At 40.8% G+C, this 18779-nt stretch overlaps 1 protein-coding gene across 2 annotated transcripts in view; it reads right to left on the minus strand.

The window, feature by feature from the left end:
- Positions 1–2195: 2195 nt before the first annotated feature.
- Positions 2196–18779, minus strand: part of aldh1a2 (aldehyde dehydrogenase 1 family, member A2) — a 21075-nt gene continuing 4491 nt past the window's right edge. Inside the window, exons 2-12 of one of the 2 annotated variants that reach the window (XM_079866750.1) lie at positions 18114–18254; positions 16495–16624; positions 14679–14740; positions 13117–13245; positions 12626–12739; positions 5760–5862; positions 4832–5016; positions 3775–3939; positions 3541–3698; positions 3144–3218; positions 2196–3055 (exon numbers count right to left, since the gene is read on the minus strand). In XM_079866750.1, the coding sequence (XP_079722876.1) occupies positions 2983–3055; positions 3144–3218; positions 3541–3698; positions 3775–3939; positions 4832–5016; positions 5760–5862; positions 12626–12739; positions 13117–13245; positions 14679–14740; positions 16495–16624; positions 18114–18188 (1269 nt within the window). In that variant the 5' untranslated portion in view covers positions 18189–18254 and the 3' untranslated portion in view covers positions 2196–2982. Of the gene's footprint in view, positions 3056–3143; positions 3219–3540; positions 3699–3774; positions 3940–4831; positions 5017–5759; positions 5863–12625; positions 12740–13116; positions 13246–14678; positions 14741–16494; positions 16625–18113; positions 18270–18779 lie in introns of those variants that run through there. The other variant, XM_079866751.1, reaches the window with a different exon arrangement.

Here is an 18779-nt window from a genome sequence, read left to right on the forward strand (position 1 = left end):
GAAGCTATAATGTCATGCAATTGGGGCCGTATTATTGTTGCATGAGACTTGAGGAGTGATGTCAGAGGAAAGAGGAAACTAGCTAACTCCCAACTAAGGAGCAGAGGTCCAACTGAAACTGGCCAGAGCCCAACATGCTTCAAGTGTTTTGCTTTTTCACTGCCCTTTCATTTTGTCTTGCTTATTAATTAGTCATGCAACAATGGGAAGACAGGTTTAGAAATTGCAGATGATTATGTTATGACTGAGGGACCTGCCGTGGATTTGAAGGGGGAAAGAAAGTACTATTCATGTCTTCTGGTATAGAGGAATTGTTGTATATACATTTAATACAATTTGGTACTTGGAAGAATATAATGTGAAATGTTTGTGTTCACACTCAAAACTCTTTACATGCATTGTTCTCTTGGCCCATTGAGCACGTTGAGATTTTTTTCAGAAACTCTTGAGGAGATTATTGAAGTATTTTTATCAGGAGAGAGGCAGGATATCTAAACACAAGTGTCTATTAAATCTACAGTTAACCTCATTGATATCTAGGAGAAACAATTGAGGTATTTAAGAGCTCTCATGAGGGATTTATCTTTCCTGGGGGAATGAAATAAACTGAAAGTGGGATTTTAAAATGACCCAAACACACTACTGTATGATTACAACTGATCTCTTAGATATGGCAGAAGGGGAGAAAGTGTCTCCCTCTGGAGGAGGAGCTTGTAAAGGGTGCTGCAGTTCTCCGGTTCCCACCAGTTTAGCTTTCACCGCTTATCTTAATGAAGACAAATGAACACGTTCTAGCGTCTAATACTGCAATCTCATTTTAGAACATCTGAATTTATAAATGTGACTTGCATTAGTTTTATGAACTATTTGGCAAAGTGTAGAAAATCCATAGACATTTAGAGAAGATGAATTGTATTGGAAACACATGCCAGGGCGTATTTAAGAGATAATACACAAATGTTTAATTCATCCTCTAGTTCAGCAGATGGGAAGGTTATATGGATTTTGACCATAAATCCTCTAAAAGAGCATAGGCTAATGATCAGTGAATGATACTTATCAGACTCCATAAGTGCTTCATCTAATAAATGTATGTCTCTGAGGAGAGATATTGGAATTCTGATCATGATGGATACCATTTAACCTTGGGCAGAGTCCAAGATGGTTGAAATCAGGATCCCAAAGGAACAGTGATCATTCTCACATTGAAAAAAAAATAGATAAATTTGTAAGGCTGTGAGAAAGTTAATATTCATTTGAATTCACTATGCACTACCAGGGTCATAAAAACGAAAATACACCCTTAAGAATCACACATAAAGTCTGTAATAACGCTATTTATTGATTTATCGTGTTTTCCTTACTAAAGAGCAGCGGTTTTACACTACTGCCATGTAGAAATATTGGTGTGAACTTGGTACACTGTAATCAGATGAGACTCCAGAGAATTATAAATACTATTCGACAGACTCCTAAGGAGGGAAGGGTCGATGACACCATTGTGCAACAACGTCAAATGGATTAAACAATCCTTGTAAGGCCTTTCGCCTGCAACCTTCCAACACTTTCCTGTGTTGATTGGTTCACACTTGATGAAAACATGCAACACTCTTTGAGGTGAAACAACCCACTTTTGTTCTTCAAACGTTGTCACACTAATTCATAAGGAAACAGTTCAGACTCATTTCCATGTGATCCACTATCTCTGTAGTGGTCTTTCTGTGGTCTAGTTCAAAGCTCTGTGCTGCCCTTTTCTGCTCTTCCAGAACTAGACCAGTGCTGTGTAATGTAGCCAAGTCTTTTCATCATTCGGGTTGGTCTGACTAAAGATATCAGCAGATTGGCTGGGCTGCTGGGAAAATCCATTGTGACTATGTTTCTTTGGGAATGCGACTCCTAATGTAGTAGCACTACTGGGTGCTTCTTTTATCTGGCACATACTGCTCATATCTAAAGAGCTCTTACCAAACAATCTCTGACTCAGACTGTTCTCACCCTGGTTGACATAAGTCTGAATACACATAGTCACCTCTAAAATGCAACAACTGAAGCAGAAATAACATAAATCTTACAAAATGAAACTGGAAACTATTTCTGGACGGGTATTTTTTCCCCATTGTCTTTTTTCCCCATTGTCATCATTTTCCAGACATAATTCTGTAACAAGACTGTAAGAAAATCACCTTCAAGAGAATACTTTGAGTAAAACATTTTAATGAAGAAATTATCTCTATATCTTAACTTCTATATTCATAGTACATAATTCTTTAAACCTAACAATAAATGGGCATCAATGAGGAATCATTTGTCAAAAATAACACACCACTGATTTTCTGCTTTCTTTTTTGAGGTAAATCATTTTTGTTTACATTGGTCAAGACATCGACAAAGTTATACATTGTAAAAACAATCAAACAATAAAATGAAAAAACAGACACATAAAGCAATTACACAAATTTTAGAATTAATACTCATTCAACGAAAACATCTTTTATCTGAGAGCTTCAGTGGTCTTAGTAAAAAACAAATATGCCTACTAGATTTCTACCCAGTGGAAAGGTAAGTTAATTATGAGGTTTGAGAATGACACCCCTCAGACCTCCTTTTAGCCAGTGTGTAAAAACACTTAACGTAGGAGATCATCAGAGAGAGCGGTCGCAGTCTGTTAGTGTCTGCACACTGCTGGTGCAGTGGTCAAATATGTAGCCCTCCTTCACCGGGACTCCGAGTGCTTTAGTATGGTTAGTGGAGCCGGCGAAGGGATGTCACAGCTGGAATGGGTGTAGGCAGTTAATGGTGGCCGTGGACGTGGGATGAAGATGAAGGGTAGTTCATGATAACAGCAGAACAGGTGCTCCAATGCAGAAGTGATTGGTGGTTACTGTGTGTGGTATTTTACCACTATAGACAACCGAAGGATAATGGCTAGTGGTTAACCTCAGAGGAAGACTTCACGCTGCTAGGAACGTACATGTTTGTGTTTTAAGAGTTCTTTCCTGACATCTTCATCGTAATGGTTTTCACCTCTGTGTACTCTTTCAGTCCGATCTCACCCCTGGAAAAAAGAGAACAACGGTGTCAGCGTAAACAAGGATGTATAGAAAACACGATTATTACGTTATATCCTTTTTTAATGCACTTACAGTTCACGACCATTGCCAGACATTTTGAATCCTCCAAAAGGAGACTGGCATGTCAGGGCATTATAACAGTTAATCCTGTACAACAAAGACATTTCACAATCTTAGTGATTTCATGATACTCTATTCCATTCTGTGAATTTATAAAACTTCCATGGTTAAATATGCGATCACATTGACGAAATATCTGCGAAATATTAGGGAAAACTTTCGCCCTCACAATCACATGGATTCCTATTTAAATGACTGGATTTCTCCCATGAAAATTTAGCAAACAAAAGGTAAATGTGACTGCAGCTTAAGGCGTACGTATAACCCAATAATATTAGGGACCCAAACAAAACAAGTGGATGGCATTTGTGCTGCTTTCCATTTTCTGGTGATATGATATATCTCTTACCAGACAGTGCCGGCCTGCACAGCTGCAGAGACTGTCATGGCCTTGTTGAGGTCTCTGGTGAAGACTGCTGCTGCCAGACCATATTCTGTGTCGTTGGCTCTCTCGATCACTTCTTCAATCGTTTTAAACTTCATGATCTGCTGAACTGGCCCAAATATCTACAATAAAAGTTTATTATTATTATACTTTGACATTCGAATTTAGATGTATTATTCTGATATAAAGAAAGCTTACCTCCTCCTTGGCAATGCGCATGTGGTCCTGTACATCGGAGAAGACTGTGGGCTCCACAAAGAAGCCTTTAGAAGGAGGAGCTTTGCCGCCACACTCCAGTTTAGCTCCCTCAGTGATGCCGCTCTGAATCATCTCCAGTACACGTCTCTGCTGCTCCACACTCACCTGACACAGCCAAACAGAGATGATGAACTACTGAATCTTGTGTCTTTTTTTACTGTGGTTATATGGAACTTTTGTGACAGGCAACAAAAAACCTTTAAATAATAAATATGCAGATAATATATATTTTGTCTTGTCTGATTACAGTATATATATACGGGGCTTGACATTAACTTTTTTTGCTCACCAGGCACTGTGGTTTGTGGTTTTCCAAAGTTACTAGCCACTCAGCATTTTCACTGGCCACAATTTTGACATCGATACCATGGGGAAAACTGCCATATAGATATTTTTTATATTATCTCATAATTTGGCAGCAGTTTATTAGGCCTATTGGGAGCGTTTCCGATATTTCCGATATGTATCGTGAAATCAATATTTTTGACAACACTACATTGCACTTAGTTTATTATTTCAGATGCCTTTTTAAAAGACTACAACTGAAAAATGTGTATATTATATATAAAATTCAATCCGCCAAAGTGGCTAGTTGGAGTAACTGCGTTACACGTCACTGCTGAAATCCACCCGCTTTTGCCGCGCTGGCGGGTTTCAAAATCAAGCCCTGTATGTATATGCATATATATAGAGAGAGAGAGCAAACGTTTGGGATCAGTAAGACTTTTCATGTCTTATGCTTTTATTATCAAAGTTGAAAACAGTTGTGCTGCTTAATTTTATTTTTATTTTTTGTGGAAACCGTGATGCATTATTTTCAGGATTCTCAAAAGAACAGCATTTATTTTAAATAGATATCTTTTAACATATAAATGCATTTTAATGTCATCCTTGCTGAATAAAAGCTGAATTTCTTTAAAAAAATAAAAATACTAACCCCAGACTTTTGAACGGTAGTATATCTTTTTATTGTTTTAGGCAATTAATTGGGTCTTACCTGAGGTCCCTGCTCAGTGGTTGGGTCAAAGGGATTTCCCAGTGTCCTTCTCCGAGCTCTCTCAACACTCCTTCGCACAAACTCATCATAAATGGGCTCCTCTACAAAGACACGGGAACCAGCGGTGCAGCATTGACCGTTGTTGAAGAAAACACCCTGATGGGCCTGTTCGACTGCCAACTCAACTGAAAGAGAGAGAAAGCACATTATTAAACATCTGCCAGTAATGGACTATACATGGCGCATAAGCATCATTAGTGAAAGGTGTGAAACACTGGGATTATGTAGACAGTCAAAAAAAATATTAGATAAATATTTGATTTAAATAAAAGTAAATAACAGCTCAAACAACAGGTGATAAATAAATCTGGACTGTATTTTGTACATTTCAATAAGTCTTTCAAAGTAATTTTTTAACAGACTATAGTTTAAGCAGTTCCTCCCCTTGTTCTTCTGGTGTGTCTGCTGTTTATGCATACATACATACATGTGAGTATGTGCATCTGTGTGAGATAATGGACACCTGGGAAAAGGGTGGACTGGCAGGCTGTGGCTTTTGAAGGGTTAATGGAGCAGGCAGATTTACGGCTGTGGTGTGATGGGTCCAGACAGGGTCCATTCGGCTGATTTACGGGGGGGCCTTGCTCACGGCTGCTGAAAACATTTAAAGCTCAGACTTATGCCGAGGTTTGGTGGGCTACTTAGAGATACTAAGGACCAGGAGTTTAGGAAGTGAGATAAGCTCATTTGCATGTATATGGGCTTTTCCGAAATTTTTTTTTTTTTTTTTTTCCCAGACGCAGCTCTAAATATCCCTAAGGGTCTTTGATGTGAAGTGACAGAGAATGTCTCTGGGGTAGCACCTGTGCACAAACTGTTGCAGCGGGACAACAGGAGGGCGGCCGTAAAACAGTGTCTGAATACTTACAATCAGCATCTGCAAAAATGATGTTGGGACTCTTTCCCCCGAGCTCTAGCGTGACTCTCTTCAGATTGCTCTTTCCTGCTGCTTCTTGGATCAGCTTGCCTACCTGTGGAGAGAGAGGAGAGCCGCTTTAATCACTGGGACACCACAGAACAGCTTTACTAAATCTCAACATCAGTGGGATGCTGTCATTATTAAATCCTGCTGCATGAGGAGGCTCCCTTTGACAAGACAACCAGCTCCATTATCAGGCCCCTGAGCTTCGGCTCACATCCTAAATATCTATTAGTGCTTACAGTGACAGCCAAAGAGAATGGAATGTCCTGCATGCAACAGTATCTGTTGGTTAATTCGAGAACAGGAAAAGCTGACTGCAGGTTTGTGTAGGATGCTCAACGCTGTTTGGAGTCACAAAATAACAGTGAAACAAGACCCTTAAAATGCATTTATTGGCTTTGTTAGTGCATAAATGAAAACATATGTATGTGTGATTATTGGTTTCTCCGAACTCAAGGAGCACATTTCTTTTTAACAGAAGTCTACTGTTTTATAATTCCATGTTGTTTGCAGCTCTTCCCTGAATCGATTCAAGTCCAAACTGAATTTCACACTTCTCTTCCCCTAAAGTTTCACATTAGCGGTGGACTGGCTCTCATCTTACATGCTGTTCAGGCCCTTGTAAGCACCGCAGACATCGCACAGCTGCTGGCCATGGCGTTGCTTCACATCTCAGAGAACATTATGCTCACATCAAACTATTCTCTTCCAATTGTATGTGTGTGTCTGTGTAAGTGAGAGAGCGAGAGAAAGAAAGACATTTCAATCTTCACAGCCAGCTCAGCGCTTTAGAGGCTGGCAAGCAGCACTCCTAACCATAAACAAACATTTGTACATTTTTCCTTTCTGCAAAACATACTTACTGACAGTGAATATTTTCTCTATCTGTTTTCCATCAGATAGCGGAAAGAGAAGGGGAGAAGACGGAGGGAAAATAATCTTCCTCAGTTCCCTCTGACACTATCGTTCAGTGGAAAAATGGATGAACGTCATACCTCTCACTGATACTATACATATGTGAGTGTTTTTGGAAGCTACTTTAGTTTTTCAAGCTACAAGATAGTTGAAGTAGTTAAACTGTAGTAAAGCTATAGATAGCTAAACCAGATAACTAATGAGGAGAATATTCAAAAGAACAGACTTAATTTGAAATAGAAATCTTTTGTAATGTCTTTACTGTAACTTTTGATCAATTTAATGTATACGTACTGACTAAAATTATTAATTTATTTAAAAAAAACTTACTGACCCCAAACTTTTGAACACTAGTGTATAACTATCTACACTGAACAAAATTATAAACGCAACACTTTTGTTTTTGCCCCCATTTTTCATGAGCTGAACTCAAAGACTTTTTCTATGTACACAAAGGCCTATTCCTCTCAAATATTGTTCACAAATCTGTCTAAATCTGTGTTAGTGAGCACTTCTCCTTTGCCGAGATAATCTATCCACCTCACAGGTGTGACATATCAAGATGCTGATTAGACAGTATGATTATTGCACAGGTGTGCCTTAGGCTGGCCACAATAAAAGGCCACTCTAAAATGTGCAGTTTTATCACACAGCACAATGCCACAGATGTCGCAAGTTTTGAGGGAGCGTGCAATTGGCATGCTGACTGCAGGAATGTCCACCAGAGCTGTTGCCCGTGAATTGAATGTTGATTTCTCTATCATAAGCCGTCTCCAAAGGCGTTTCAGAGAATTTGGCAGTACATTCAACTGCCGACTGCATCCACAACTGCAGACCATGTGTAACCACACCAGCCCAGGACCTCCACATCCAGCATCTTCACCTCCAAGATCGTCTGAGACCAACCACCCGGACAGCTGCTGCAACAATCGGTTTGCATAACCAAAGAATTTCTGCACAAACTGTCAGAAACCGTCTCAGGGAAGCTCATCCGCATACTCGTCGTCCTCATCGGGGTCTCGACCTGACTGCAGTTCGTCGTCGTAACCGACTTGAGAGTGGGCAAATGCTCACATTCGATGGCGTCTGGCACTTTGCAGAGTTGTTCTCTTTACAGATGAATCCCGGTTTTCACTGTACAGGGCAGATGGTAGACAGCATGTATGGCGTTGTGTGGGTGAGCGGTTTGCTGATGTCAACGTTGTGGATCGAGTGGCCCATGGTGGCGGTGGGGTTATGGTATGGGCAGGCGTATGTTATGGACAATGAACACAGGTGCATTTTATTGATGGCATTTTGAATGCACAGAGATACCGTGACGAGATCCTGAGGCCCATTGTTGTGCCATTCATCCACGACCATCACCTCATGTTGCAGCATGATAACGCACGGCCCCATGTTGCAAGGATCTGTACACAATTCCTGGAAGCTGAAAACATCCCAGTTCTTGCATGGCCAGCATACTCACCGGGCATGTCACCCATTGAGCATGTTTGGGATGCTCTGGATCGGCGTATACGACAGCGTGTTCCAGGTCCTGCCAATATCCAGCAACTTCGCACAGCCATTGAAGAGGAGTGGACCGACATTCCACAGGCCACAATCAACAACCTGATCAACTCTATGCGAAGGAGATGTGTTGCACTGCGTGAGGCAAATTATGGTCACACCAGATACTGACTGGTTTTTGGACCCCCCCGGACCCCCCCAATACAGTAAAACTGCACATTTTAGAGTGGCCTTTTATTGTGGCTAGCCTAATCTGACTTTCCAATGCCACATTTGAGTGAGAGTGTGATTTCCTCAGCTCAGATATAAAAAAAAAAAAATTGATGTAGTACTTGGTTGCACTAACTGGTGTAACACTAATTGTGCTAATTGAAAAAAACTTGTTGCTTAAAAAACATTAAGTTACTACTGCTGCTTTGCTTAGTTAGTTACTCCTGGTTTGACCGCAGGTATGACCATTATTTTGTATATAATAATAATAAAACCATTTTTAAATGTGGTTCAATGTGCTTTTTAATTCATATAAAACATAAGAAATATAATGAAATATACTTCATTTAAGAAATTACACTGCACACTTGTCACAAAGGGGCTAGACTCCACAAATAGCAGCAATGGGCTGGTCATAATACACTAGAATCCTTCACTCCCTCAGGGAGATGCTCCCCTGTCCCCCCCCACCCCTGGTCCAGTCCTCCCTTATACACAGACGGCTGAAGTGACTCAGAGTCTGTGTATGTACACACACACGCACAGCATGAGAGATCTCGGCTGCCTAATCAAGTCCAGATAAGATCCCAGCGACAGCCACAGCAGCAGTGCTGACGCGAGGAGAGGAACCAAACCTTCACTTCGCTGCCAGTGAAGAGGAAGGGCGGGAGGGTGGGGTGTATGGTGATGAGTTTCCTCTGAAAGTCAGTCAGTGGAAGTGTGGGTGAAGACGAGTGGGTTGGTACAGTTTCCACAGTGACGCTACACTCATTTGAGGATTTGTGTGGCCTTTTATTTGTTTCTTTCCAAGTCTCAGTCATCACATTCTTGTTTTATCAATAACATTTCGATTTAAAAGAAAGAAATAGTCATCGCAGTCATCAAAATAGCAGAGAACTGGGAAATGACTTAACTCTCATTTCCCACAAAATAAAACATCTGTTGCATTCCAACAAGTGTTTTTCAAGGGCACGAGCTTAGTTTGTTTTCTGTGGAAACAACACTTCTGTTTGTACTCCTATCAGTGAGAGAAGTCTTGTGCTATACACAGACCCATAAACACTATTCTCTGTTTCTTTAACAATGAAGATAAACACAGTATATTTACACTACTGAATACTGTTCAATAGAGTTTTTAATCTTTTTGAAAGAAGGTTCTTATGCTCACCCAGGCTGCATTTATTTGTTAAAAATACAATAAAACTGTAATATTGTGAAATATTATCTATTTTAAAATGTACTTTATTCCTGTGATAGTAAAGCTGAATTTTCAGCATCATTACTCCAGTCTTCAGTGTCACATGATCCTTTAGAAATCATTCTAATATGCTGATTTGGTGCTCAAGAAACATTTATTATTATTATCAATGTTGAAAACAGTTGTGCTGCTTAATCATTTTGTGGAAACTGATACTTTTTCAGGATTCTTTGATTAATAGAATGTTCAAAGAACAGCATTTATTCTAAATAGATTTATTTTTGTAACATTATAAATGTATTTACTGTTACTTTTGATCAATTTAATGCATCCTTGCTGAAAAAAAAAGTATTAATTCTTTGAAAAAAATACTGACTGAACTGACTGAACTTTTGAAAAGTAGTGTACATGCACTTGCAACAGACGTTATCCACGTTAATTAAAGGTAGGGTAGGTCAGAATTGTCTAAAAAAACTTTTATTCAAATTTGTTTAAACTGTCTTTATATACCAATACATAATTAAAATGCAAGTACTCTGAAATAGAGAGTATAAAAAATTGAGAGACTCTAGTGTATTTAATCTTCAATAAACACAGCTCATTAATTCCATTCACTCCCACCTAAAAACGGGTGCGCGACTGCGCGCACGTGGGCAGAGCCAGTAATAGCGCGGTAGTCATGGCGACGGAGAGTGACAGTCGCGCAAGCCAATCACTTGTTTCGTCCCGGTAGGAATTAATGAGCTGTGTTTTTTGAAGATTAAATACACTATAGTCACTCAATTTTTATACTCTCTTTTTCAAAGTACTTACATTTTAATTATGTATTGGTATATAAAGACAGTTTAAGCCAATTTGAAAAAAAGTTCTTTAGACAATTCTTACCTACCCAACCTTTAAACAACAATTGACCTCACCACTGTAGTAATTTGCAACGCTAATATTCATGTATAATATTCATACATAATATTCACTAGGAGAGATCGATGAAGACTGTAGCTCCACTATGCTAAAAACACCGCTGTAACTCGATTATAGCTGGCCATGTAAACAAACTCACTTTTCCGGTCAAGCTAACAAGCCTTAGCTCTATCTACTCTAAACATCACCAAATTTACTTCAATTAATAACAAAACACATGCTACATGTGTAGGAACAGATCAAAACATACACTGAAATTTTTCGATTTATGAGATGCTCTAATTGAATAAAGGGCTTAAGGGTTCTTACCAGCGAGGCAAGTGTAGCTAGAAATAATCACTGTTTAAAATACGCTGTCACAGCAGAGTTATGTCGCTGTCAGTGAGGCCTATTTTCAAGCAGTAAATTCTCTGTGCCTAACATGGTGCCTATTTTCAGTCCCTGGCTTTCTATTAAATTTATACAGTTGGCTTCAAAGAGTCATTCTTCCTCTAGGGGCCACAATGTAACTGTCTAATGTCTGATGCATAGAGCTCAATAGAAAGGGTAGTCATTATACAGTATGCACAGGACACTTATAAAGTGTAAATGAACTCAGGTGTCCAACCAGACTGGCACGACATTAACCGTACAAATCAAGTAGGGGGCCTGGTGTCCATTTCTTGTTTCTGTTCCGTGCTTATGACAGACCACCTGTGGATTAACATCTCACTCCCACATCCACCTAAAACCTGTTTATTACAAATGATTTTGGAAAGCCAGGTGGTCTGCTAAGCATTGCTTGTTGTGAGAGCGTGTGTAGTATGAGATCAGAGAGTCCCCCTATAAACACAACTTCCTCAAACTTCTTCTCATTATAGTCATCAGCAGTATAAACACACTAAGCCTTCAAAACTGTACCTTTAAGGGTACAACAGCTTGTCACTGGGGCAGTATAAGTGGGCTAAATGGACAACTTTGTACTTAGTCTTTAGTTGCCCCTTTACAATTTTTGCACTTTTTTCTGGGAGGACTCACGAAGAGACGGTGCTCATCCCAGTGATCCCAAATGCCTCTGTCAAGTGTACACTTTGCCACATGGATTAAAGTGCCTAAAATGTCAAATGTGACACCCTATGGTCTTATGGACTTCACAGATGCCTAAATGAAGACCACAAGACAATAGCCGCTTTCCGACCGGAGGAACCTTTTCACCGTTCCTAGAACTATTGGCTAAAGTACCCGTATGTTCCTGCGGTGCGAACACGCCGACTAGGAACGACTTTAGTTCTAGGAACTCCATTTGGAGGAACTAATTTAGCTCCTACTTCAGAGTAGGGTCTAAACCAGCACTATAGGAACTACCCGTGACGTTAGTGTACGCTGATGACCGAACGCACGCAAAACACCAGCACCCGCCATTTTTAAAACAGCTATATGTAAACACACAGATTATAGCCTATTTACTCCAGAAACTAGATACAAACATGGAAAACAGTGATAGATGGGCCTCTAAACCTTTATGCTGAAGAGAAAATCCAACGCAACTTTGAGGGGACCAAGTCAAACATGATTATGTATTTCTGCTCAGCTAGCAACACTGGACATCAACCACACGGCATAGGCTAATAACTTTTTTTTCATATACTGTGCACTTTCTATAACAGTTCTATCTAATAACATGTTAAACAGTACTGTTAGACAGATCGCTAACTAATAAACACAGAGAATGCGAGCATTGTTTGCTCTGGCGGTCTCAGCGCCGCCAAAATAAAGGTCCGTCGCGCCGTCAAAATAAAAGTCGCCGTGCTTGCGTCACTCCCTTACCCCTCCTACCAGTTCCTATGGCCACTTGGCCAGTGCGAACGCAAACAGCAAAACCGAGTTTGGGGGAGAGTAGTTCATAGAACTGTTTAGAAGTGGACAGTTCCTATAACTAAGTTCCTGTAACTACTTGGTCGGAAAGCGGCTTATGTGTCCACATCAAGAGCACCATTTGGGACAGGGCCGATGTCACACTGGCGTAAAAGAGGATGATGGAAGAAGGAGTGATTCTTCCATTGTCTGATAGGAAAATTACCTCAGTCGATCCTGTGAACGCCACTTTGTCTATGCCCATGTGCGAAGCAATCGCGGCTCCCGCGGTTGGCCCGTAGCCTGGCAAAATATTGACGACTCCCGGTGGAAACCCAGCCTGTGAAAACAGTATGAGAGGAAAAAGCTTTAGACGAGAGCTGAGCCAAGAACACCACAGGCCGTGGAGGGGGAATCCAGACCCACCCCAACCTCCCTACAGGCCCTGTGGAAGAGAGGATGGACAGAACATCAAAAGGAAGAGGAGAAAGTAGGCCTCATAATCCCAGAGAAAAGGAACAACAAAGGTCTGGGTGTAGTGGGGAATGAATGATGAAATATCACTCATTTGCATGAATGCGTGTTGATAATGCTTTTGTATCACTTTGATCATTTTACTGCTTTATTATGAATGTGATGTGGTCCGAATAGATTGACAGATGTCGTAATGTTTTATCCCTTTATTCAAAACAATGTTGTAAAATGACTTTGCTGTACCTCTTTGATCAGAGCACCGATGTAGAGGCAGGTGAGAGGGGTCTGCTCAGCAGGTTTCAGGATAACAGTGTTCCCGCAGCTCAGCGCTGGCCCCAATTTCCATGCTGTCATCACCAGGGGGAAGTTCCACTGTACAGACATAGGTCAGGAACTTACTGTGGGAGCTCGGTCAGACAACCACATATCTTTGTTTCTTCAGACCATAGCTACTTCACTAATGATTTCAGACTCCTGCACACTCATTTGGAAACAAAATGTTTCTAAAACAGTTTCACAACTTCTGTATCAATTCAGCCTTGTAACTTTTTGCCTGTCATTCTCCTACAATGCTCAATGACCTGCTAGACGGACCAGATTTTAATGTTTAGAGCTTGTGCCAGCTCAAACCCTCTTTTGGTGTTAAAAAACTAGGATTAACTAACTACACGCAGTGAAAAATTAGCGCTGAAAATGTGTGGACGGTTATTTTTGCGGCTGACCTTTTCGCATATGTATTTGTAGGAGTTTCCCTTTCAGATGCAAAATTTATGGAAGGAGAGTATTTAAATGAATCATGCAAGGTGATTTACTAAGGTTTACGCTAGTCAGTCAGTTTACTGGTATTTGCATAATTAATTACAGCCTCAAAAAAGCATGTCTAAAACCGGACACTAATTTGTGGTTCTCTTGGTAGATTGTGTTGATCATTATGGAAATGATCCGGCTGCGTCTGTGTTCTTTCATTTACACGTCATCAGTAGATCACACGCAGAACTTTCCACTCAAAACGGTGCTTTTTTGGAATTGTGCTCTCACAATAATTTGCCCTGTTTAGTAAATCTGGCCCTTGGTGTGCACTGTCATTTCTCATGTGATGAAGTCTAGAGTGCTAAGCACTGACTTTATCATCACAATCTATTGTTTTTGCTTCTTCGTTTCTATTTCTGTCCTTCAATTATATCTCCCACTCAGCTCTGCCTTTCTATTTCATTATTTCTCAGTTCCTTTTTCTTTCTTTTTCTGCTTTACTGGCACTGGCCATGGCCTCCTTTTGCCAGTCTGTTTGTAGCCAATCATATAGTGGCTGATAAGAACACTTTCAGTGACGTTGTGAAATATATTTTAAAGTAACGATTAAATGGAAATAGCGGCAGATCTTATCTTCTGTATTATGATATACATCTGAGTGAAATTACAGGGGTAAAAAATGAAGGGCATGGACTTGTTGTTGTGACAATCAGTTGTTAATTGGATGGAAGCAGATCTGAAAGCAAGCTTGCAGGTGATTGAAAATAAAATGGAAGGTTTTAAGTGAGCAAAATGATTGTAGTACATCACCAGAGAGATATCTGTCCTTTCACCGAATGATCGAAATTCCCTTTTTTAATAAAAAAAGGTCCACAAATATATGGAGAGATGCATCATTCACAATAAGAAGAAACTAAACAACTATACCCAACCTCAACAAACCTGTCATCCCTTACTAAGGTGTTCAACTAACTCCCCATTAAGGACTGTGGAGATGGCATAATTTTCAAGCAAAATATATTAAGGAAAACCAAAAATAGGGCCAAAAAACTCACAGGAATGATCTGTCCACACACTCCGATGGGCTCATGCCTGGTGAGTGTGAAATATTCCCCATCTGTGTGACAGAAAGAACAAAAGGAACCAGAATATTAGTCAGCATGGGGTAAAATGGTCAAATACACTTTATTCTTATGCTTGGACAATAAATCAAGACTGAATTTGAATGAAATTGAAATTTGAAAATAAACGATATTTGATCAGTGGTGTCAGAGCAGCAGATACAGTAGGAAGGATCATTTTAGCTGACATTTTTACTAACAGTAGACTAAAGTTTTCAGTCAAAAGAGCTTTAGATAATATGACCGTCTACAAAAGACCCTGTTTTTGTCTTACGGCAACATGGAAAAGAGTGCAATCACGCCATCCCTCGCTGTGGAAACATGCAGTTGGCGGAACGCATCTGGACGAGAGGCATGCCAGCGATTCATCTCACTTGGTGGCCAGATAAGAGAAGGCCAAAAACACACATTCTGTTTGTTTGTGCAGTAATTCTATTACGGATGAGATTGGAAATGAAATGAAGCAAATCATTGAGTTCCCACTATGCAAGTTTGGTTTAGCAACACAACAAAGGCCCAGTGCTGAGCTCCAGTGCTGACAGGGGGATTTACAGTTCTTTCTCCCTCCATTCTTCATTTTTATTTCTCCTGCTGTGAAATCGTATCATAACAGCATTCAGCAGCATGGGTGCTTGTTTGTGTAAGATGAGAGAGTGAATATGACGGAGACATTATCAAATACAAGATTGACTGGATTGTGTGCTTTATATACCGTACAGGACAGTATATGTGCAAATATTCGTGCGCGAGCCAATCAGAAAGCGGTGGCGACAGACAGTGTTGGAATGCACAATAATTACACGGACGCCCGACGGCGGACACCTCTCTTGCTTCCCTCTAACCCATGTGGCCCATGTGACAGGGGGGCCCTGAAGGCCGGCTCCACAATCTCCCCCGCACACACACACACACACATACTTGCACACTAATGGCTGCACCGTGACATCAGAGCTGCAAGTCTGCTGCTGTCCCGTAGTCTCCAGGCTCCCTGCCGCGTTCCTTTCAAACAACTAAATTAGCCAGAACAGACCCCCAGTGCCCCCCTGTGCCCCGTAGTGCCCCTCGACCCCGTAGCTGTCACTGTGCTCCACCGATGGCAGCGCTCCACAGGAGGGCGGCCATTAGCACTCAGATTTATAACTGTTACGGGACCTCGTCTGTTTACCCTCAGTGCACCTCCATAACCCCACAACATCTCCTGCAGGCCTCAGAGAAAACACAGCTCTACCTCAGCTTAAAGCTGCGCTCTCTCTGCTCAAGGTCAAACTTCCTAAAATGTCTAGGATGGGCCTACACCTAAAGGTCTGGTTTGACATAATGACAGTTTCCAGTGCAGTGCGTCTGTATCCTCCATATTTTTTTTATATGAAATATTTTAGTGATATGTTTGGAAATCCAAAATAAAGTGTAAAATAATGACAATATTTATATTTTCTATGTTCCACCCTTTAATACATCCAAACAAAAAAAGTGCTCTAGCGGCCCACTGCTTTGGTTAAATCCTTATTTCTGTTTGTGAGCGCCTGTTTACTGTGAGGTGAAGCTTTGTGTCCTGGCAAACTTGGTTACTGAAATGCTGAAAAACCCAGCTGAAACATAGTCTGTGAATATGTAAACAGAATACACTTTTAAGACCCCCAAACTTTTGTTTTGATTTCACACCACCCCCCCCCCCCCCTCCCCTCAAACTTCCCCATAATTTACATGGTGTCTTATTCAAAGTTTTATGACAGGATGAGCGTTAGCTTACCAGTCGGAATCGTGGAACCGTGGATCTTATCTGCCCATCCAGCGAAATATCGAAAAGTTTTAATGGTTCCCTGAAGATCCACAAAGACGGAGGGGAGGAAAGGTTTCCCGCTGTCCAGAGACTCCAGGGTCTGGAAGGAGAGAAGGCAGATGAGAGTGTGGGTGTGTGATGAAAAATCACTCACAGGAATTAAACCTGACACCCCCCATGCTGCATTCAGACTAAGCATATCTAAAGCACACACTTACAGCTGCTCCCTTAGGAAAACATGATATTCATATAGCCATCACCAGAGACCTGACATTGTTATCTCTGTGTCACCCAGCCATGATTTCTAATCGACGTGGGATTAGATTGATATAAAGAGTGATCATAACCACATGGACATCACATTTCTCTTTCAAAGCAATTCACTCTGACATTTGTTCAGAGCTGGATGGAAAAAAATCTGTTGTTTCAGTCCATTTAAGACGATGTCTAAACTGTAACATGAAAGAGATTTATTCAAAATGGCCACAGAGCGCTCTAGAGAGCTGCACGCACGAAGACAAACATAGCACTTTTGTTTCTGAATCTGTCTCTTCAGACACATCTCCGTGAGTGGGAAGTAAAAGCAGATGTCCATGGCGGAAGAACGCCGGAGATAAACGCACGTCATGGCACAGAACAATACCTCTCTTTTACGTTTCGCTCCTAACCTAAGTGATCGTTAGCACCCAAAGGTCATGTGTCCCAACTCGGTGTTGTCATCATCATGGGTTTCAGACATTTGCAGAGCAAATCAAAATTGTTAGAAAAACAACAACTCCTACAGCTCCTGCCATGAAGCTTCAATAAGCTCGAGGCAGACAGACAGGTCCACTCATTAGACACTTGCTTATTGTTGTGAGCGTCTTTGTCTGCTCAGATGGCTCTGTCCTGTTAAATCTGATTCTCACACACCGAAAACTGGCACTGACTAGAACGAGACTTGGTTTAAGTCTGCCCAGAGAACCACTGGTTCGTGAGTGAAGGTGATAGATATGAGGGAGTCAGGACCGATGTTACAATAGACCAAGAGTCAGGCATTTTGGTTCTAGTTGAGCTGAACTTTTGAAATCAATTATCAGATATATATGAAAGAAATGTATATTATATATTTGTCTACCTGATGGAGGGGGTTAAAATAAAACGTATCTTTGTGACAGCTTATACTCTGTAAAGAGCAAAAAAAAAAAAAATGTCCCACGTGTTAACCAATTAAAAAAAAAAAATGTGGATCTCTGCTAATGGGGTGGGACTGCCTGTTTTATGACCAATGACATAGACACACAGACACTGTTTGTTTTCAGTAGTCTATGGCCCTAATATTATTATTTAAACGTTATTGAAAAAAAAAATGTTTTAATAATATTAGCTATAATATTTTATGCTGTGGCTCTTTTGGAAAAATGATTAACTAAAAATTTAAAAATGGCTCTTTGGTCAAAAAAGGTTCCCCACCCCTGACCTAGACAAATAAATGTTGTAAAAGTATTGTTCATTATTCTTCATGATACCTAATGCAATATAGTAACTAATGTTAACGAATTGAACCTAATTGTAAGGGGTCTGGCAAGAGTGTTGGACGGAGTACTCACAGCAAGGTAGGCGCTGTCTCTTTCCACTAGGTCAGCCAGCTTGAACAACAGCTTCCCACGTTCAGATGCATCCATCTTCCTCCATACTGAACCCAGAGAGAAGGCCGAACGCGCAGCCTGCACCGCTTTGTCCACATCAGCCTAATAGAACGGCAAAGAGAGGGGACCGAACAGAGAGAGAGAGAGAGAGACATAGAAACAAGAGGAAGAGAGAGAGAGAGAGAGTGGAGAACACTTAATGATATAACCTTATCCTGTAAACAGGTGTTTGTCCACCTCTGGTACAAATGAAATCCATTCATTCCGGATGAGTATCAATGACTTCCCCAGTTGCACGTTCAGGGGGTCTCTGTTTCCTGTATCCATTGTAGTTTTCCACACTTTCTGCCTGATTTACAGAGAGGAACTACAGCCTCTAGCTTGCTTAACCACATTAGACTGAACTAAAGCCCCCTCCCTCCCTCTCTTTCAATGCTGGATGCTTACTCATGCTGAGTGAAGGCTGAAAGTGAGAAGCACAATAGCGGTGAAGCACAAAACCTGTTTCTGGCAACGGTTTGAGCAATTACCAAATACACACTTTGCTGACAAACACTAGCATGCTAAGAAAGCACACACGCACACACACTCACACACACACACACACACACACACACACACACACAC

The sequence above is a fragment of the Squalius cephalus genome (assembly GCF_949319135.1).
Source record: "Squalius cephalus genome assembly, chromosome: 3".
NCBI lineage: Eukaryota > Metazoa > Chordata > Actinopteri > Cypriniformes > Leuciscidae > Squalius > Squalius cephalus.